At 40.9% G+C, this 22,679-nt stretch overlaps 2 protein-coding genes across 2 annotated transcripts in view; both read left to right on the forward strand.

Moving 5' to 3' along the window:
• Positions 1–22,679, forward strand: part of LOC149253365 (TMV resistance protein N-like) — a 108,769-nt gene that overhangs the window by 21,139 nt on the left and 64,951 nt on the right. The gene's annotated exons all lie outside the window — the stretch shown is intronic.
• LOC149253366 (uncharacterized) lies at positions 4,035–4,538 on the forward strand. The gene has a single exon (XM_089454459.1). The coding sequence runs from the start codon at positions 4,035–4,037 to the stop codon at positions 4,536–4,538; it is 504 nt and encodes a 167-aa protein (XP_089310585.1).

Raw genomic sequence — 22,679 nt, forward strand, 5'->3', positions numbered from 1 at the left:
AGAAAGGTAGTGAAATTCCAGATGAAGCTAGATATAATGCAAAATCATGCAATAAAGGTGTATGAAAACAAAATAAAAATGGTGAAGAGAAATTTATTCTCAGATGGAAATCTTCTGAGGAATGTCGACATATCTAATATGCAGAAGAAAACAAGAAATATTTAATACGTAAGAGGAAACTTGAGGCAAGTGGAGGAACCATCATATCTCTATTTAGAAAGATGATGGAAAGAAGTTTGTTATCCAAGACGATACAATCAAGCACTGTATTTCACATATTAACTAAAAGCCGTCCTATGACAAATTATGCAGATCACATGAAATATATATTTTTTCTTTAAGTGTTAAACTTTCCATCTTCTCATTGGTCTATAACCAATGGTTGGGAATGGGAAAGATATATAGCTCAACTAGAAAATGATGATTTGAAAGAGAAGAATGCAAATGTTAGGTTTTTGACATTGTCTTTGGATGAGGTTACAATTATAGATAATACTTCATGGATTTGCATGAGAATTTATATGGTTAATGACCATATTAGGAATTCATATCTACTTGGTATTAAATAAATGAGAGACTTCTACAGTTGAAAGTATTTATGAGCTTGTTCTTAATAGTTTGAAGGAAAGTGGTATGGATCATTTAATAATTGCAAAAAATTTGGTATGTGTTTGAGAAGATGGAGCATTGGTAATGCAAGGACAAAGGAGTGGCCATTATGTTAGACTACAACTATCAGCCTCACAATATATGCTTAATATTCATTGTATGACTCATAGGATGAATCTTGCATTTAAGATAGTAACCACGTTTCCATTAGTTTCAAAAGTTGAAGATCTTGTATGTGATACTCATGCATACTTTTCTCATAGTCCCAAATGATTTTTAGAGTTTCAATATTTTGCAGATGGTGTTACGGATGGAAAAAAACTATTGAAAGATGTTGATACAAGATGGATCTCATTGAATGGACCAACTCAAAGACTATTTAGTGAGTTCAAATCTTTGGTAGGGTTGATGTTGGGATGGGGTCCCTAGGGTCAAGTTTTAGTGTATTTTGGCCTTAATTTTGTATAAAATGTAAAGTCTCTGTGAAATGTGGAAAGCGGAGCGCGAAGCTAGTATGAGTCAAAGGGGCTTTAGTCCCTTAGGTGGGTAGGTGATAGGAGAGTTTTGAGACCTGCCCATGGTCCGCGGACCATGGTATTGTAAGAGAAAGGCTATATATTAATGAGTCATAGAGAGTCTAGGAGGTAACTAAGCTAAGTAAGAATATCATAGTATTGAGCAATAGCTAAGTTAGGAAGGTTTGTTCCTGTACTTAGGTGAAAGGGGAAGTGTCCTGTAGCTTAGTGCGTGAATACCTTGATAAGTCCGCAGGCTGAGTGCGTGGGCCCTTGCAGGTGAGTGCGCAGGGAAAGAAAGTTTGTATTGAATCCAAAGAACATCTAATAAAAGACAAGTTTTGAAGGCCTATCCTGTGCATCTGAATATCTGTGTTATTGCTGTATTTTTATATATGTTCTATCTATGATTAGAATTACATGGAAGATTGTTTAATTTGTGCATGAAAGTAGCAAATTTATAATATATATGCATCTTATAACTATTTAAGGACCTTCACGAAAGTATAAATATTGTGCTTGAAGTTTAATCCTTATTACTATTGTGGGAAGATTAGTGCTTCACCATGCGTAGTTAGGAATTGATTAGGCCTTCAACATGGACATAGTGATCAACCTAAAGAAGTGAAGGATGAAATTTGAAAAGAAGACGCTACAGGTTATTGTCCCATTAGATCCCAATGAAGGAGCACACAGCACTGAGCTAGTACGTGACTACGAAGAGGAAGATGATTTAGACCAAATATATAATATCACTACGCGCGATGAAGATTGGATCAATACCACTTCGGATGTATGAATTACATGGGATAGCGATAACTCCTGTACCTCGGATTCAGATGAAGAACTCGAGCACTAGAAAAATAGATTGCACGAAGTCTCAACATTGCACTGCAAAATGATGACGAAGTCGCTTTGGTGTGTTTCTACAGAGGTATGAAATCTGCCTCACTATGATGGTTTGAATGATGTCAACTTATTTTTGGATCAATTTGAAAAAAAATTACCAGAGGAATATAGGTTCCAGGCGATAGATTTAGCATTGTGCACTACACCTACGCGATGGTGCGGGACGCATAAGGATAGCTTTGCTGACTGGAAGGAGTACAAAAGGATGATGAAGCTAAGGTTCGGATATGTGAATACCCATTTGAATAAGAAATATTCAGGAAAGAATGATCCACGTGAACATTTGGCATGTTGGACTAAGGCTTGGGGGTAGGAGCCTCAACCTGAATGGGTACCTATCTTTTGTCACACCCTAGATACTATTCCAATGAACTAGTACTTGGAGACAGAGTTGCGTCATGGGATGGCTGAATGGGATAATCTTAGAGAAATTTTCTTATTGAATTTCAACTTTGAGGACAGATTCATGTGTATTGATGAAGCACTCTAAGAAATCAAGGTTGCCATCTTTAGATTTCCTGAAGAACTGGTAGAATAGATTAAGCAAAACTGGAATACTTAGTTGCACCATGTGCTGGAATGCTATAATGTAACTGTAGATGCAGAGGAAGAGGATCCAAGAAATATTAACATTCCAGAGTGTGAGGGACAACGCGAGGTTGAAGGACCCAAAGCTGTGAATCTTGGTATAAGAGAGCCTTTGAAAACTAGGCAACTGAACATCAGATCAATGGAGCAACCTAAGTTAACAAAGATCGACGATTATTGGGACGAAGACATAGTCGATAAGGTTGTGGAGCTGTTGCGTGAATACCAAGATTTATTCCCGACTAAGTTCTCGGATCTAAAGGGAATATTAGGTGATCTAGGTGTAATTAAGATCACTTTAAAGCCCGACGCAAAGCCTCTGAAACAGAGACCCTACATTCTAAATCCCAAGTATAAAGAAAAGGTGTGCAAGGATCTGGACAAGATGCTGGAAGCCAGAATCATTGAGCTAACAGAAGAATATGAGTGGGTGAGCCCTATGGTGTTTAGGAGAAGAAGAAATAAGACGAAATCATGATATGCGTAGACATGAGGAAGCTCAATGATGCATGTGTACATGATCCATTTCCAACACTGTTTACAAAGGAAGTTCTGGAGAATGTAGGAGGCATGGAAGCCTATTCATTCACTGATGGATTCTTAGGGTACCATCAGATTAAGATCATGCCAAAATACCATAGTAAGACTACCTTCGTGACAGAATGGGGATGCTTCCAATACACAGTTATGCCATTTGGACTAAAGAATGTGCTCACAATCTTGTCAAGGGTTGTAATTGCAGCTTTTAAAGAGTTTATTCATAAATTATTAGAAGTATATTTCGATGACTGAAATTTGTTCGGGTTAGTAAAGCGCCACATCGAAAGTATACACCTCATGTTGGATACATGTCGTAGATATTAGATGGCCTTGAATTTGAAGAAATGTATCTTTTGTGTGCCTTATGGGATATTGTTAGGCCATGTGGTCTACAAGCAGGGGTTGATGGTAGACCTTGCGAAGATAGTGGTTATTGTCATTTTGGAGGCTCCAAAGAATGTAAATCAATTACGTGCAATGTTGGGCCACACAAGATACTACATAAAGTTTATCAAAGCTTATGTGCAGATAACCGCTCTGATGGAGAAATTGCTGAAGAAAGATGCACTTTTTTTTGGGATGAAGAATGTCAGAACAATTTGGATGTTTTGAAGGAAAATATGGTGATCGAGCCCATCTTGGTGTTTCTGGATTGGAAGAAATAATTCCACGTTTATGTGGATGCCTCCTATATTGCATTAGGAGTAGTATTGACCTAGCCAGGCGAAGTTGAAGTTGATCATCCTATAGCATTCATGAGCAGGAAATTATCAAAAGAAGAAAATAATTATTCAACAACAGAGCGTGAAGGTTTAGCAATGGTATATGTGTTACATGAAGTTTAGACATTATTTGTTGGGCACACATTTCAAGATGTATACAGATCACTCCACTCTCAAGTACCCTGTCAAAAAACCTGTGTTGGGGGGGAAGATCCATCGATGGTTGTTGCTTTTTCAAGAGTATGACTTTGAGGTAATAGTGAAGCTTGGACGATTGAATGCAAGACCGGATCACTTATCTAGAATTGAGACAGGCAAAGAGCTCACTAATTTGGTGGAAGGATTGCTAGATGCGCAACGCTTTTCTATGTGCATTGCAAACTATCACTTTTTTGATATAATCCAGTTTTTAACTACTGGCACAACCCCGGAAGGATATTCTATGCAGCAGAAGGAGTTGGTTGTCCACACGGCTGACTTTTCTGTGATCATTGGACTTCTGTATAAGATGAGCTCCGACGAAATATTGCGTAGATATGTGCCAGAGTTTGAAAGGTCCAATATCCTCACTGAAGCACATGGAGGGGTGGCAGGAGGACATTATGCCGATAGAGCAACTTGCAGAAGATTTTGCGCACAGGATTATGGTGGCTGACGATGCATAAGGAGTCTAAGGCATATTGCAGGGCATGTGATGCTTTTCAGAGGTCGGGGAAGCTGATCTGGATTTAAACAGGAACACAACAAATTACAGAGATAACTGTAAACATAGAGATGCTGCGGAAATAATACTTCATTTCATTAATGTAACATACTGAAATATGCTTACAAACAGGAATGGAAATAAACCAGCTAGGGCGATGGTAGCTTATCTCTGAGAAGAGATGTGGCGGCTACATGCCTCTAAACTATCTTACAATGAGGATCAAGGGCCTTTTCATTATTGAACAATAAGAGAAAACCCTAAACAACCAAAACCCTAACCCGAGGAGATGTAACACCAAGAGTTTATGGGCCCCGTTGGGGTGAGTTGGACAACCAACTTCCCAGGGTCGCGACTTGGTCATATTATCTCCATTTGATGCGCATGATAGCCCATTGGAAAGATCTCTCCGAGGACTACGATGGAAAACAAAATTTTAGACAGAAAATCATTGGTAGTAGATTTCCCAAAAAAAATCGTTTAGGGCCTCAAAACAGATCCGGAAGTTTAGGACTCGAAAAACTACTAAAAATAGTAAACTGTGTTATAATTAAGGAAACTGAAAAACTGGAAGAAGTAATGGTGGGGTTCCAAGTGGAATTGGCGGGTGGCCACCAATATCCACTTGGATCATTCCTCCCCCCTTAGGAAGCAATGGTCCCCATCGTGTTGAGTTCCTCCATGAGATGAGGGAACTTCTGCTGAACTTGGTCCCTGGTGAGCCACTTGCCCTAGTGAAGGAGTTGGCCTACTTTGACAACTCGATACAGTTGGATATTCTACTGGTGAGTGTGCTTGATCTGTGTGTCCATGATCCGATCAGTTGCAGCTTGTTCCATGCAATCTGGATTTAACTCTGTGGGTGTGAGCTGTTCTGCAATGTCGGATGTGTTTAGTAATGGTGGAAAGTATGGCCGAAGGCGGTCCACATTGAACACTGGGTACAGACCAAGGAATGGGGGAATGCTGAGCTCAAATGCATTGTCCCCCACAGCCTTGGTAATGGTGTAAGGACCATATCGGAGTGGTCTGAGTTTCTAATAGGCTCTGGTACGACGTTCCTTTGCAACCAGACTTTGTCGCCCACCTAAAACTTGTGTGGAACTCGATGTTGATCATGTCGCTGCTTGTACTTGGCATTTGATTTCTCTAGAATGTCATGGACCTGCTGGTGAATATGTTGGATGTGCTCAATGAAGCTATTTTCCTTATCTGTTTCGAACTGGACATGAGCCGAATATGCATGAGTAGCTGCAAATGGCATGGCCACATCAATGGGACATAGTGGCTGGAATCCCAAGCCCACCTGAAAAGGGTTGTGGCCAGTTGAGCTATGGAGAGCCCGGTTGTATCTTTGTTGAACATAGGGGAGGCTCTCGTCCCATTTGCGTGGATGCTTTGACTTGTACATGCGCAGAATGTGTACGATCATCCTGTTGACAACCTCTGTTTGACCATCAGTTTGAGGATGGAAGGTTGTGGACTTAATGAGTTTGGTGTCCAGAATCGACTAGAAACTGGACCAAAATGTACTGAGGAACCTGCTGTCCCGATCTGAGATGATAGACCGTGGGATCCCAAAGTGTACCCACACTCGTTCAGAGAAGAGTTTAGCAATGGCTTCTGCTGTGATATTCTTATTGCAGGCCACCATAATGGCCATTTTTGAAAACCTGTCGACGACCACAAAAACATAGTCATTTCCATGCTTAGTGGACGGAAGGCCTGACATGTAATCCATGGAGATGGATACCTAAGGTCGACTAGGGGTAGGCAGCGGGGTATAGTGGCCTTGCTTCTTGATGGTCGATTTGGCAATGGCACAGGCAGTGCATGATCTGATGTAGTTCCTGACATCCTGTTGAAGATTCGGCCAATAGAAATACTTCTGTAGTACTGCCACCATTTTTTCGACCTCAAAATGCCTAGCAGACCGACTGTAGTGTGCTTCCCAAATCATCTTGGCATGATCACTTGAAGAAACACAGAGGTGACCCAGGTGGCATAATAGGGCATCCTGGAGGTGAAAATCTAGAACATGCTGACCCTCCAAGAGTGTCTGGTATGTGTGGCCAAATTCCGAGTCTCTTTTGTAGAGAAGTGGCCAATCAGAAGTCTCATGCCCATAGGAGTTGAGCACAGTGGTTAACGCCATGATTGGTGGTCGACTAAGGCAATTTGAAACATTATTGGTGCTACCCTTCTTATACTCGATATTCAAATGGAACTGTTGCAGGTATGTGGACCACTTCTGATGGTGATCATTCTGCAATTTCCCTTGGGTCTGTATGAACTGCAGGGGTCAGTGGTCTGTGTGGATGACCGTTTCCTTCCATAAAATGTAATGCTTCCATTGTCGACAGGCCTGCACAATGGAATACATCTCTTTGTCATAAGTGGGATGCTTCCGGACTGTGTCTGAAAGTGTCTCATTGCGATATGCCACTGGATGCCTGTGTTGAGTAAGGATTACCCCAATAGCATAGTTAAAGGCATTTGTCTCGACCTCAAATGGTTGTTGCAAGTATAGTAATGCAAGAACTGGTGCCGAGCAGAGGCGATCTTTCAACTCTGTGAATGCCTTCTATTGAGATTCAAACCAAAAGAATTTTGCTTTCGCTCCTCCCTTGGTGACTTGACTCAAGGGCCAAGTGATATGAGAAAATCCCAACATGAACCTGCGGTAGAAGTTGGCAAGGCCTAGAAAGCTACGAAGCTCTGTCAGAGTGGTTGGGGATGGCCAATCCCGAATGACTTGGATCTTGGCTAGATCCACATGCACCGTTGTTCATCAATAATGTATCCCAGATACTGAACCTCTGTCATGCCAAAAGTGCATTTCTCCAAATTGGCACATAACTTGTGTTGCTGCAGTGTTTGGAGAACCTGTTGGATGTGGTGGAGGTGCTCTTCCCAACTCTGGCTGAAGATCAGGATGTCATCCAAGTATACGACTACAAATGAGTTGTTGAATGGCCGCAAGATGTCATCCATTAGCCTCATGAAGGTTGAAGGAGCATTCACCAATCCGAAAGGCATAACAAACCATTCGAAAAGGCCCTCCTTGATTTTGAAGGCAGTCTTCCACACATCAGAGGGTTTGATTGGTACCTGGTGATATCCTAACTTCAAATCGATCTTACTGAAATATTTTTCCCCCTTCAAGTGGTCCAGGAGGTCATCAATCCCAGGGATTAGGTACCTATTATGGACAGTGATCTTGTTTAGCGCCTAATAGTCAATACAAAGTCTCCAAGTCCCATCCTTCTTCTGTACCAACATGATCAGGCTCCCACAGGGCGATGAACTCGGACGGATGTGACCTTTTTGCAGCAGCTCCTGAATCTACCTCTTGATTTCATCTTTCACCAAAACGGAGCGCCGATAGATTGGTCCATTGGGCAGCAGTGCACCTGGGGTCAGATCAATGGAGTGCTTAACTTGACAGTGTAGAGGAACCCCTGCAGGGGAGGTGAAGATGTCCTCGTACTCCTCCACAACCTTGTCCATCTGTAGTTGTCGTGCGGAGGGGCCCTGTATAGAGGTCGTGGCCACTGTCTTCTTCATTCCTTGAGGGCATATCATCAGAAAAACAAATTTCCCAGTTTTGGAAATGAGCTTACTGCATTGTTTTGCAGTGACCAAAGAGATGGCGGTAGGCAGTGCTACCTTTGGTATCCTATACAACTTATTTCCCAAAGTAACAATAACAACACGGGGCATTGATTCATACACAGCATGTCACTTCCACAAGTATGGTTGTCCTAATAATACATCGCAAACTTCAAGGGGAGCAATGTCGCACAATACCTCATCCGCGAAGGGCTTGATGTTGTATGGAAGGCAACACTGTTGGCTCACACGGAGATCCATCCTTGGTGAAGCCCCGCGGTGGTGTACGGTTGTGGATGTGTTGTGGTCGGTAAGCCCAGCCACTTCACGACCTCTGCTGAAATGAGGTTCTTTTGGCTCCTGCTGTCAACAATGAATTGTAGCGGGGAGCCCTTTACCCACATTTGGGAGTGGAAGAGACGCTCTTCCTCGTATGGATCTTCGGGTTCCTCCTTCTAGATCTTTGGGTTCCTCCTTCTGGATATTTGTGGTGGCAACGGTGGCATTGGGCTCTGCATCAATAATCTATTTCCGTTTGTCATTCCCCTTATCGGGTTCTGATTCAAAGTTAGAACATGCATCTGATTCTGAAACCTTTAGCTCAGCCACCAGTGACTTCTTGGCCTGACACTCACTTGTGCTGTGAGTGGAGCTCTTATGGAACTCACACTACTTTCCCATGTCCTTTTTTGGCTTCGCGGTGCTGTTTTTTGGTTGCAACTTTGCAGGTTGTCTTGGGCTGCCCCGTCTTGCCTTGTCCTTTGTTCTGCGGTTTAGGGGCACCTTTCCCTTGTTTTGGATACGTAGATCCAAAGTCTTGCTTCTTCTGTTTAAACTTTTGCTCGACCTTAACGACATACCAGTATGTCATGCCGAGTGAGGAGATGTTTAGGAATTCTATTTCTTCCTGGATGTACTTGTGTAGGCAGCCATGGTATTTGAGTACCAAATACTGCTCTGTATCCTTGATAGCCAACTTTGTGTGAAGGGTATGGAAAATATTGGTACTCCGACACGTCTTGGTCCCTTCCCTGCCTATGGTGTCTATTGTACCCAATCTGTAGATTGCAACACTCACGAATATGGATGATCGCGACACGATGGAAGAGCATAGGCACAACTATTGGAGTTAGAGGAAGATAGATTTTATCATAGAAAATTATGATAGCAAATTCACGAAGTTTCTGGAAAAGTTTCAAATGCATTGGTTGGGGCCATATGTCATCAAAGAAAGCACAGATGGTGGTGCAGTTTAGCTCGCGAAGCTGAATGGAGAGATGTTCCTAGGAAAAGTGAATGGCAGCCGGTTGAAATTGTACAAAGGTGATCCTGCCCTTGCACAATGACTATATGATGGCAGGATAGTCTTAGTACTACAGGCAGATGCAAGGAGGTATGAGACTTTAAACTACTCTACCCAAATCGTGAACAGACGAAGAAACAAGGCTGCGCGAAGGTGGAAAGCAGGGCGCCACGGAGGGCTATGCCAAGGTAGTTGCGTTATGAGGAGTACCATGCAGGTCACTCAAAAATTAGCCCGTAAAGGTACTATAGATGTTTGGATGGAAAATTTTCCATTAAGAGGAGCGGGGGGGGACAAATTTAATGAACAAATATTTAGCAATTTGCCGCCAAAGGAGCATTGATGAGGGGGTTTTGGAGGGAACGGTCAGATTTGAATTTGTAGTCACCTATAAATCTAGCATGCTGCCATGCATTAGAACACTTTGCTCTTTAAAAATTGCTTGTGAGACTTCTTCCCTCATGTTGCCCCAAGAGCTAAATTCTATGTCTAAACCTGATTGGGATGAGCTTTTCTCACGACTAGGGTTAGCTAACGTACCCGAAGATTTGTGTAAGGCATTCCCAACTAGTATGATTTCAACTCCCCCCCACACAGAAGTTGAAAGTTCTAAAGCCGCGGCATCTGAAGTTGCGCCGCATGAAGTCGCACCTGCCATGGAAGCTACGCCCTCTGTACCTACAACACCGAGGTCTCTTAGGCCAAAACCAGTTGCCGTTGATAAAAAGTTAAAGAAACCCCAGTTAGTACCAATCAGATCGTCGCCAAGATAGAAAGGGAAAGCCACGTCATCACAACAGGCCAAGACACTGGTTTTGGAGGCAGAAGAGGTGCGCGAAGGCCTCAACGGAATGGATGCTGAGGATGATGAGCCCATCACAAAGTTGTCGAAGTATATCCCACTGAGAAAGGGCACGACCAAGTTACCAAAGGACAGAGATAATGTGAAGTTCATGGTTTCCACACTATTGTTCCTAAAGAAGGTTGTTTTTGAAGGCGCATTGTTAGGCTGCATCCCTACGCTAAAGTTAGAAGACTGAGATCTAGGGGACAATGAGAAGTTCCTTGAGATGGCGTCGAAAAAGTATTTGGAAAAATCCATTACCCTGAAACCAGAGTAACAAGGCTAAAGCCCATGAAATGGGTCAAAGGCATTGAGGGCGTGGGCCTTCTCAACATGCTCTTGGTGCTGCATTTCAACCACATGATTATCAACATGGTGTGCATCAGGAAATTGCTAACACTAGTGCATGATGGGTGTATTTGGCTGGGAGAGCCAATCCCCATTACCGACATGCTGATTCATACAATCACCTTGTTTCCGTACGAGGGTGAGAACCCCATGGTGATGTTTGGAGGGAAGTCGTAGGAGAAAAAAGTGTTGGACCAAATGAAGCAGGAGTTTGGGCTTGTGAAGAAATCGCATAGATATTCAATCCGCTCCATCTCAGACAACACGGTGCAGTTAGTCGTGCAATTTTTAGCCTGCAAAATAATGAGAAAGTGTCCCGCGGATGAGGTTCCAGTGCCTGTAATCTCATTGGCTGCACAATGCAGGGGGGTCCACTAAAATTGGTCTCAGTACCTTTGTAATTAATTCCTGGAGTGCTGTCGAGTGGTGCAGGATGAAGGAAAGGAATTTCACTATGCCTAGCTACTTATTTTGATCACGTTGGTTGCATGGAGATTGCGAGAGGACAATCAATTCCCTCCACAGGAAATAGATTTTCCAGAAGCTGTGAAGTTAGTTTCGCTATGGGTAAAAAAAGAGCCTACGTGGATCATGGAGACCAAGATGTTCTGGGTCTTGGTAGAAATAGAACTGCGCATGGTGATTAGTCACAAGCCATAACTATCACCTATAGTTTTCGTGAAGTATGAGCCCTATGCGCAGTTCAAGGTGGATTTCCATAAGTGAAAGATAAAAAGAAGGTGTGGCACAAGTTGTGGTACCTAGTGAGTGAAGCTGACATCGTAGATGTTGTTGGAAAATTGCCCCTTGAGTGGACCATTCCTATGGAAATAGGTGCAAGATCGAGCCAGACAATAGGAGAGAAGTCCATGACTGCTGCGTAGAAGGAAGTAGCTGCAACCAGGGAGGATGCAAAAAAAGAGGCGGCGTAGAAGAAAGCAATTGCAGCCAGGGAGGCTGCTACAAAAGAGGCCGTAGAGAAAGAGGCTGCTGACAAAGCTGTTGGAGAGAGGGTAGGTGACTAAAGAGATGACCATTGAGGTCGAGGAGTCTGAATTGGTGCACACAGAGGAACAAGAAGAATCTAGGCGTCAAGGAGGTGAGGGCCAGTAGCAGTGAACTCTATGCACACTGAGGAACAGGAAGACTTTGGGCATGAAGGAAGCAAGGGCAAGCAGCAACGCACTCCGTTTGTTGTTAAAAAGCGGTCCAATGAGACAAGGTCAGGTCCAAGGAAAAAATAGAAGTCTGACAGGTATGTGCATGTGGACCCAATGGTCCTCACAGAAGGGGACTTTGATGAAATAAGGGACAAAGTCAATGAGACAATGACCGAGCTGTGGAGCAGTTCGAACAAACATACCAGTGGGCATTGGGCAACGTGTATAAGGATCTGCGCAACTTGCAAATTCAAACAGGGTGACTTCAAGCAAGCCTGCAGCAGGCAACACATCAAGTAGTCGATGTAGAGCGCACCTTAGATCTCAGGGTTGTTAAGATCCTAGATGGGGTGTTGTGCACAGAATCCAAAGAGGCCCAAGCTCAGTTGGCATAGTTGAAGGACATTGGCCTAAATCTGGCGGCTCTTCCGATACAGACATTTCATGAACTCCATCAGGGCATTTTAGATGAGTTGTACGTCAGGGAGCAGCATGCCCTGTTGATTATAAATGAAGTTAAGACTAATAATCAACAAAATTTTGAGGAGAAGGCACAGGCCTTGAAAGAGAAGGAGGAAATCGCAGTGCAAAGTTAAAGTTTGGAAGTAGTAATTACACAGGTATGTAACGAACTGCTAGATTTACAGATTGCTGTCGATGCAGAATCCATTGTCAAGATCCAGAAGTTGGCTGCGTCAGTGAAGGAAGCAAAGGAAGAAGTGGGCAAAGTTCACATTGAACTCCAAGTACAAATCTTTAAGCTGCAACTTAAATTGCAGCCAACTACTCTGCTTGAAGTTCATGAGCAGCATGGAGCTGCTATAAAGGAGGGGATGGCCAACTTGGATGTAGCAGTCAAAGGCTCCATAGAGCTGTTTGAGTAGGGCATGGAGTTGTGGACTTCCCTGTAGGAAGATCCTGCCCTGTAGGAAGATCCTGCCCTGTAGTGGATTGGTGCAGACTTACGAGACAAGCGGCTACAGTTTGATGAGATTAGATCAACTGCACAGATGTTGGCACCAGTCCATTGCTTTGCAAAGCTACATGAAGGCAAGCAAATGTAGACATAGATCGAGGAGATCTATAGGAGAGAAACAATCCTTCGCATCGGAACACAGTCATGGACAAAGGAAGTTAGTAAGCTAACTCTGTTTGTGCAAAACAAGCTGAAAGGAATGCAGCAGACACAATGCATTATGGGCCTCGTGGTGGAAGGCCCTACAAAATAGAAGCTTGTGGAAGAAGTACAACAAGAAGCTACGTAGGGGACAACTGATTTGTAGGTGTTAATGTTGGAGTTCCGCAAACTCCAAGCGAAGATCGAGGTACCAGCTGAGTGACTCGAGGATGAGTCACCTCATTGTGTTGGGGGCCTATTGAAATGGGGTCCCCGGGGTCAAGTTTTGATCTATTTTGGCCATAATTTTGTATAAAATGTAAAGTCTCCGTGAAATGTGGAAAGCGGAGCACAAAGCTAGTATGAGTCAAAAGGGCTTTAGCCCCTTAGGTGGGTAGGTGATAGGAGAGTTTTGAGACCCGCCCATGGTCCACAGACCATGGTATTGTAAGTAGAAGGCTATATATTAATGAGTCATAGCGAGTCTAGGAGGTAACTAAGCTAAGTAAGACTATCATTGTATTGAGAAGTAGCTAAATCAGGAAGGTCTGTTCCTGTACTTAGGCGAAAGGGGATGACTTTTGAAACTGAGTGCACAGAGACCTTGGTAAGTCCACAAGCTGAGTGCATGGGCCCCTGCAGCTGAGTGTGTAGGGAAAGAAAGTTTGTATTTCCAAAGAACATCTAATAAAAGACAAGTTTTGAAGGCCAATTATGTGTGTCTGAATATGTGTGCTATTGCTTTATTTTTATATATGTTCACTATATGATTAGAACTACATGGAAGATTGCTTAATTTTTGTGTGAAAGTAGCAAATTTATAATATTTATGCATCTTATAACTGTTTAAGGACCTTCAAGAAAGCATAAATATTGTGCTTAAAGTTTAATCATTATTATTGTTCTGGGAATATTAGGGATTCACGCGGATAGAGATAAGCCTCAAGTAGCTCAAGAATCCTTCACACAAACCTCTATATGCAGAAACTTGGTTCTGACATCCCCTAATACTGCTACGGGTGAGACTTCAGCATGCGCTACACAGGTTGTTGCCGAAAGGGCCAGTGGTTAGGGTTTTGTTGATTGGCGCACTTAACTTCCAACCTGGGTCAGGCCCCAAGAAGACAACAAATGATGTATGAAAATGGCTATAATGTAGACAAAGTTCAAGGTTTTTTTTTTCGACTAACTAATATAGAGACAGTATTGAAATTTGCTGGAATTTTTCTTATGCTACATGAAATGAATGTCATCATGAAAATGTCTCAGAATCATGCAATATATATTACAAAATACACAAATGTAAGAAATTAACCATACCTTGCATTTGATAATTTGTATATGATGTCAGACTCTTTCACTGGTCCAGAGTTTACAAGTTGGACTAAGATCATCAATATAGAAAATACTGAAATTTTTTTGACATTTGATGAAAAAATGATATTATGTATCACAGTATGTGGGCATATGGTTCCCTATCATTATATTAGTAAGATGAGACAAATCACCAAAGATTGCCCCGTTTCAAGAGACCAATTTGATAATATTGTGATTTCAGTGAGACAAATTTGATAGAAATTACAATATCACAATAATCAGAGATAAGAGAATGATTTCCTCGAGATGAATTGTTGGAGGCCATGTGTGTGGTATGCCCTCAATATTGGTGTTGATTTTGGGTAGCATCATATGTTCTCTAGCTCCAAAATTTGGTGGAGGGGATAGAACACATGATATCTCCAAGACCCAGAAATTGTTTGGAGAACTTCCACCTAGATGAGGAGTTATTAAAATAATTAATATTTTTAAATGGGTTCCTAAGTATAAACTTAGGAAAATAAAAATATTAATGTGTATTAATAAGAATATGGGTGAGAAAGTTCTAAGTGACGAGGATCAATCCAGTTCTAATCTCAGCCATTGATTAGGGAATTAATCTCGACTTTTGATTCATCAATATGAAAAGTATAAGAGGAGGCTTGAGGGTTAGTTGGAGATACACCAAATTGATCAAAGAGTTTGATTTTTCTAGGGCGACGCTTGCTGAGAAAATTGAGCTAGTAATCTGAGTTGCAGTGAGGGGCAGTTTGACAAGGGAACTTCAGTCCAAGGCCGAAGAATACATAGCAGAGAGGCAAAGCAGCACCGGGAGAGACGACGTAGTCCTAAAGAGGGTGATGCAGAGGTCATAGGGGCTAACATAGAAGCCATAGGGGTTGATGTAGGCCCTTAGAGGCAGTGCTAGGGATATTTTGTGGGGTAGAGAAGGAGAAGATCAGCAAATCGACTTTTTGAGCAAGGGAGGCTCACTGTGGGGGTGATAAAGCTGCTAGAGGTGTGACATAGTTCCAACGTAGAGCTTGGAGTAGCCATCATTGCCCAACACTGGGAACAACTGGGTCACTATGTAGTTTGATCATCCAGTTGCTAAATTTTTCTGAATATCTATCTCCGAATAGAGCTACTTTTTCTAGGTTTCTTCTCTGTTGGGTGAGCCATATCTGGCACCCTAGTTGTATTCAAGAATCTGGTTAATAATGACAAACCCTCTATATGCTGCACTGATTTTGCTGAATTGGTTTTTTTCTGGGGACGATTGTCCAAAAATAATGGTATCCCTTGTGTGATTGTCTCAGTTTATTTCAGTTCATGATCTATATGTATGTGTAGGCTTCAATAGTGTTTACATTGATATTTATGTAATTAAATAACTTGTTAATGAAAAGAACAAGTAGGAGATGTTAAACCAATAACTGCAATAGGGGTTTCTGGTGTGTAGATTCAGAAATTTTTACATGGTCTTAGAGCGATTACAGATCATAGGCAACTGAAGACATCAACCAAGAAATTTAGAGAATATGCAGGAGAAAAGCAGTTGTCCCGAGTGACAACGTTGTTCCAAAGGCAAGACACAGAAGGAGGAGTGACACACTGCAGAGAAGGTGACGCAAAGGCTCACGTAGTGCTTGTGTCAGCACTTTGAGTCTATAGAGGGTGACACAGTAGTTGGGATGAGCCCATGCAGTAGCTGCGTCAGCCATCAGTGCCAACACAGAGGGAGAAGGGGCAGATCAGGCTCACATAGAGCCACATCATCTTTCTAAGCGAGGAAGGATTGATGAAGTTGGCTAGGAGGAGCTGATGTATCCCACAGAATGATTGCGCAGAACCTGAAGGGCTCAAATTCTTCAAGTTGTCGGGGCTAAGGAAGCTGAGAAGATTTTTGGTTTGAGGAGATGGTGGGATGCTGTTTCTATTGGTACAGAATAGTATCTAAGGAGACTGAACCAAGGTATAGGGAATCACTGTCTTGACATGTTTCTAGCCAAGAAATCTAGATCTGGGTTGTAGTAGCAAAGGAGGATTGGAGAGGAGCGATTCGACAATTGGCTGGAGGATTTTTGAGAGGGAAATTGAGACTCGGAGGGAGTCTAGAGGGGATTTGTTCCTTAGATGGTTTCTTATGCTCAAGGAATCCATATCTAAGTCTTGATAGATTGACAATAGGAGAGGGAGACGAGAACTTATTCTGTTTTTGAGCAGAGATGGTAATTAATGGGTTGAGGGATCAAGATAGATTGGACAGAGAATCCAATTTTTTCATTTGGAAGGCTAGGATCCTAGCAATTCTAGATAAACATCACATCAAGGACTATGCCATGAAGGTGGTTGTTGTTCCGGTTGACACTGATGCAGCCAAGAAGTACTGGGAATCCTAGGCGAAGGAAAAATGCATGATCCTATACAGGGTCAAGGATCATGTAGTACCACATATTGCTAAGAAGGAAACAACAAAGGAGATGTGGGAGACCCTGACCGCCTGGTACCAGGGCTCTTCCGTGCAATGGAAGATGTTATTATAAAATTAGCTGAGACAATATCAGATATAGAAAGGAGAGGAGATAGATCCCTTCCTTTTGAGGTTGCAAGCGATTTGCGACAATATGACTTCTGTGGTGTCTACACCAGATCTAGAGTTCATGGTCAGGACTGCCCTAAATGCAGTCACCAAGGACTGGGAGACATTTGTCCAAACTATTTTGGGCAATGTGACTCTCGCCAGTTGGGAGGAGATGTGATCATCTCTTCAACATGAAGAGCTCAGGAGGTTGACCAAGGCAGGGAATAGCGGCAAGGGAGCCCGAGTCAAGGAGGAGGAGGAGGAGGATGATGCTCTCGCATCAGCAGGATAGCAAGGGCAACAGAAGAGGAATAAGAAGGACATCTCCAAGGTCAGATGCTACAACTGTGGGGAGATGGAACATTATGCCACTTAGTGCCCCAGGAAGAAAGGAATTGGGGAGGCTTTTGACTAAAAGGCTTCTCCAGCAAAGGCGGATAAGGATGTCGAGGATGATGATTGTGTCATGAGTGCTCATGCGCCTCTGAAGAAGAGGTGGGGTGACATGGAGTTATAGTCGAGAGGATTACATAGGGTCAGGATCCTTGAGGTGCCCAAACTCTTGAATCACATAAGGCTACAGAGCCCTTAACAACAGTAGCAAAGTGACAGGTGTCGATTGGAGCAAGGTGTTATGGAGCAACAATGGCAGAGCTAGAGTGCCAAAGTATGTAGTAGTGTAGTAGAGGTTGCAGTAGTGCGAAAGGCACAATGGAGGTTTCAGTAGCGCAGTAGCAGCAGAGGGTCAGCACAGGTTAGTAGCAGAGGTAGCTTCAACATCACGAGACATCCAAACTAACCAACATGTCATTATTTGGGTGAAGTGTTAGTTACTTACTTCTTAGTAACTGAGTTGCAGTGCAACAGTTAGCAGTGGCAGTGTTGTGGGCAACATGAGGCAACTTTTTTTTTTGAGAGGGAGCTGCAGTACAAATGTAGCAGTGGCGGTGGGAGAGTCAAGGGCAACAGTATAGGAAGCAACAGTGCAGTGGATGAAGGGCACCAGGACAAGCATCAACAACACAAAGGACTGATGTAGAGGATTAGTGCAATGCTTCTATGATGAAGTGTTGCTAGAGCAAATTCCTCGCCAAGAGGGAGTGTTGATTTTGGGTAGCATAGGATGTGTTCTAGCTCTGAAATTTGGTGGAGGGGCTAGAACACATGAGATCTCCAAGACCCAGAAATTGTTTGGATAAATTCCACCAGGATGAGGAGTTATTAAAATAATTAATATTTTTAAATGGGTTCTTAAGTCTAAACTTAGGAAAATAGAAATATTAATGTGTATTAATCAGAATATGGGTGAGAAAGTTTTAAGTGACGAGGATCAAGCCAATTCTAATATTAGCCATTGATTAGGGGCTTAATCTCAGTTTTTGATTTATTAACAGGAAAAGTATAAGAGGAGGCTTGAGGGTCAATTGGAGTACACCAAATTGATCAAAGAGTTCGATATTTCTAGGGCAAGGTTTGCTAAGAAAATCAAGTTAGTGATGTGAGTTACAATGAGGGGAAGTTCGACGAGGGAACTTCAGTCTAAGGCCGAAGAATACATAGCAGAGAGGTAGAGCAGCACTAGGAGAGACAATGCAGTCCTAGAGAGGGTGATGCAGAGGCCGTAGGGGCGGACACAGGTGACGTAGGGGCTGACGCAGGCCCTTAGAGGCGGAGATGGGGAGATTTTGTGGGGCAGAGAAGGAGCAGATCAACAAATCGATTTTCTGATCAAGGGAGGCTCACTGTGGGGGTGACGCATCTCCTAGAGGAGTGGCGCAGTTCCAACGCAGAGCTTGGAGTGGTCATCACTGCCCAGCACTCGGAACAGCTGGGTCATTGTGGGGTTTTATCATCTAGTTGCTGAATTTTCCGTAATATCTGTCTCCTGATAGAGGTACTTCTGCCATGATTTTTCTCTGTTGGGTGAGCCATATCTGGCACCCTAGTTGTATTCAAGAATATGCTTAATAATACAAACACTCTATATGCTGCACCATTTTTCTCGAGTTGGGTTTTTTCGGGGACGATTGTCCAAAAATAACGGTGTCCATTGTGTGAATGTCTCAGTTCATGATCTATATGTATGTGTAGGCTGCAATAGTGTTTACATCGATATTTATGTAATTAAATAACTTTTTAATGCAAAGAACAAGTAGGAGATATTAAACCAATAACTGTAGTAGGGGTTTCTGATGTGTAGATTCAAAAAATTTCACAATTGGAACACTTGTATTATGTCCAAGAACTTAAAAAATTAATTTTCAAAAGATATTAAAATGTTTAGTAGATCACTTTTGCAAGAAAGTCTAGATACATGGAGAACATATTGAAGGTATTTTAAATTTATCAAAACTGTATCAACAAGGTGGACGCTTTACTAAACAACATGGAAGCAATATCCTTTTTTGGAGAATCATAATGAAAATGGTGCTATAACAAGATTATGGACTACTTTCAATGCTAGCAAATAACTGCAAGTAAACATATCAGGATATTTGAAATTAGCAGATTTGTGTCAAACCATGATTTTGGGATCAATGGAGGATGAGAGAATGTTTATTGCACTATCATTCTTGAAGTCAAAATTGAGGAACAATCTTGATAAACATGTGGATACATGTTTAAGATTATATGTAACAAAGTATGACATTAAAAATTTTTGTTCTGCAAACCAACTCACAAAATAGAAGAAAATATATATCAACAACTTAAAAATTAGCTTCTTCAAGGGGGAAACCTCCTTTACATTACATAAATTAACATTAGATGATTCAAATAATAAGACCTCCTTGGCATATATAGGAGTCTAAGGGGTCACATTATAATTAGAGCCTACATAACAATAATAATGTAAGATCACAAAAACAACAATAGTGGGCTTCTATGAGGCATAACAATAACAACATAAGGGATACCTGGGCACAAAAATAATAATAGGGGGCTACACTAATAGTAATAATAAGGGGAATATACTAGTACTATAGGGACTTAACAAATTTCCATATGAAAGAGCACTAGCTCTTTGGCAATCAGATTGTGATAGAAGTAGAGAAAACAACAAAGTTCTTTAATGAAATCGATACAGAGCATAATGTTTTGGAGGCTCATAACGAAAGTTCATTTGAAGAAGATCATGTTCACAATGTATAAAATGAGGACTAAGATTAGAACTGGGAAATTGATATACCCTATGACGTAATCTAATTCGATGTATGTGAGGGGACTCTTATTTTGGTATACATGTTCCATTGATCATGTAATATTACTATATGTCAATTTCAAGTTAAAATAGGTTCTATATTTTTATTTTTCATTGTAACATCATAGCTACATTTATTTGATGCGTGTTATTTTAAGATTGATGTTTCATATTTAATCATTACATTGTTTGTTTCTTATATGTGATAGGAAATGAAGTTGGAATTGATGAAGTTGGGACCTATTTATTTTCACATAGATAGTGCCCAACTAGTATTAAATGATAAATACCTAATTTAACAAGACTAATGCAAAGCAAAGTGGGCTCATTCAAGTACAAGAAACTACCTTGATGTCTAGCTCCAATATCTTGGAAAATATTAATGGTTTATATGTTGCTTGTGTTTGGGGTATTTTGTTGAGTTTTGAGTTTTGGATTTGTTTTGGGCAAGGATTATGTTAGTCCCTTGAATACTTTTAGTTCTTATTTCATGCTTAGATTCATAGATATTCATCTAGTTTTATAATTATTATTGTTTTCTTTATATATTTGGTAGTTTAAAGAAAGTTGTTTTTATTTCCTTTCACTTTGTGGCATGATTTAGCATCTTCACTTTTAAAATACAGTAGAATACTATGCTTATTTTATATTTTCTTGGAAAATAATTATTGATAATTGGAAACGGAAATGAGCTATGGGTAGCTAAGTGAAGAGAAAAATGGTTTATGTAGTAGGTTCTTGCGCATTGATTGTAGGAGACCTATTGGCATGAGATCGACATTCTTTTGGTATAAAGTCTTGTCTCCACTTTTCCAAATATAAAACTAGAACAACCCTAAAGCTTGAAGCATTGCCAAAATGGAAGGCAATTCCACATTTGTCATTATCATAAGTGTTTTCAATTGAATTTGATTAACGAAAGGTTTTGAATTTAATAGGCGTGTTTTTCATGACATGTCACTTACTAAATGATAAATAGAAAAATAATTAGATTAAGTGTGAAAATTTGAAAGTGGAACAATAACAATTAAACATAAATATTATACATGTATTTAGTAAACTAAGTGGAAATAAAAAATTAAGCTACGTACACAAATGAATAACAATACACAAATGACTTACATAGAACAAGAAACATGGCATAATCAACAGAAAGTTGGAATCGTCTTTGAAATTTCACTACCTCTCCAAGAAAATCTTGTACATTGCACGATAAAAATTATGTCTCTAAGCCAAAGTCGGAACCCCAAAATTGGTTCCTTGATCTTGTTTTAAAGGAACTTTTACATTGAAAACAATAATCAAAACTGTCAATTGTCACAACTACTTCTTAACCATTTGGTCCCCATGAAAATTAAAAGACTAAACTATTTGAAATTTATAACTCTTAGAACTACAAAATGAGACATTTTCCAAAAACTGAAAATATTTAAAAATAATCATTCGATAACTTGGGACTCTTGTGCAACTTCATACTCACTTGATGAAGCTCCAGGTTGCACAACTCAAACACTCATTAGTGAAATAAGGAATTGGACACTATAACATTTTGTTGAAGTCTATTTTTAGGTTGATTACCCTGGTGTATGTGGGCTTCTCAATGAATAAAGTTTTTACTAACCATAACAGCTAGAAGTCCCTCTACAAGTAGTGCATGATTGTAGCTCCTTTCAAAATTGTTGTTTCCTCATGAGATGCACTAATCTTACTTTTTCTTTCACCAACAATATTTCATATTATTCATAAGAAAGGAGGTTGCCCTGTTGATCTCAACATGGAGGTAATCCTACTATGACTCTCTTATCAAATTTGGAATTAAAATCTACCACAAATTTCCCCGACTTCTTAAAATTTGGTTTATGCTTGTTTCCTGTACATGTTCTTTTGCACCATATTGCTTATTTCTAACATCATAAATGTTCTTTCTACAATGTCAACTATCCTTAATTCTTGAGAAGAATTAACATTTATATAATCAATGATTCTTTTAGCCAACTGTGCACTTTCTTGTGATTGAGTTTTATTGGTGTAGATGACGACTTCAAAGGCGCTAAGCATTACCTTTTCTTTAGCTATGACTACCATATGATCCCATACTACTTTGATTTATTGAATGATATCATTCCTGATGATTTCTCTTGCTTGAATAAGAGACAAGTTCCCCTTTATATTTTATTTTACTTCTTTGATTTCATCACATGATAACATGTACTTATTGTGATGCTCAGTTGCATTCTCTTTGGCCATGTTCAATTGTCTCTCCTTATGCTTCAATTGTTCTTTTACATCATCCAGATTTTTTTGCAGTTTCTTCAATTCATCTTTTGAGATCTTTAGCTCTGTCATAACACCAGTAAGTTTTTCAGTTGGGTCTTCAGAATCAGGTTGTACTACAATTTAGCAAACATGCTTGTCTATCTTCTGCTACAGATCTGCATTGAGCTCCTTAAAAATTGCTATTTCCTTATTTCTAGATTTATTTTTATTTTCGATTTGGGCGACTTCTGGAGCTTGAACATGCTCTGTTACAGGTAGCTTCAGTTTCCTCCTTAAAGATTGGATTTCAGACTCTGTACCCTTGATCAAGTACTGAACTGCTACTTTATCCA

This window comes from Pinus tabuliformis, chromosome 7 (genome assembly GCF_031772625.1).
Source record: "Pinus tabuliformis cultivar Carrire ecotype Pingquan chromosome 7, CPIR1, whole genome shotgun sequence".
In the NCBI taxonomy this organism is placed as follows: Eukaryota; Viridiplantae; Streptophyta; class Pinopsida; order Pinales; family Pinaceae; genus Pinus; species Pinus tabuliformis.

What these genes read in the sequence shown, in the direction of transcription:
- LOC149253366 (XM_089454459.1), top strand. Translation starts at nt 4,035, where the DNA reads ATGTATACAGATCACTCCACTCTCAAGTACCCTGTCAAAAAACCTGTG.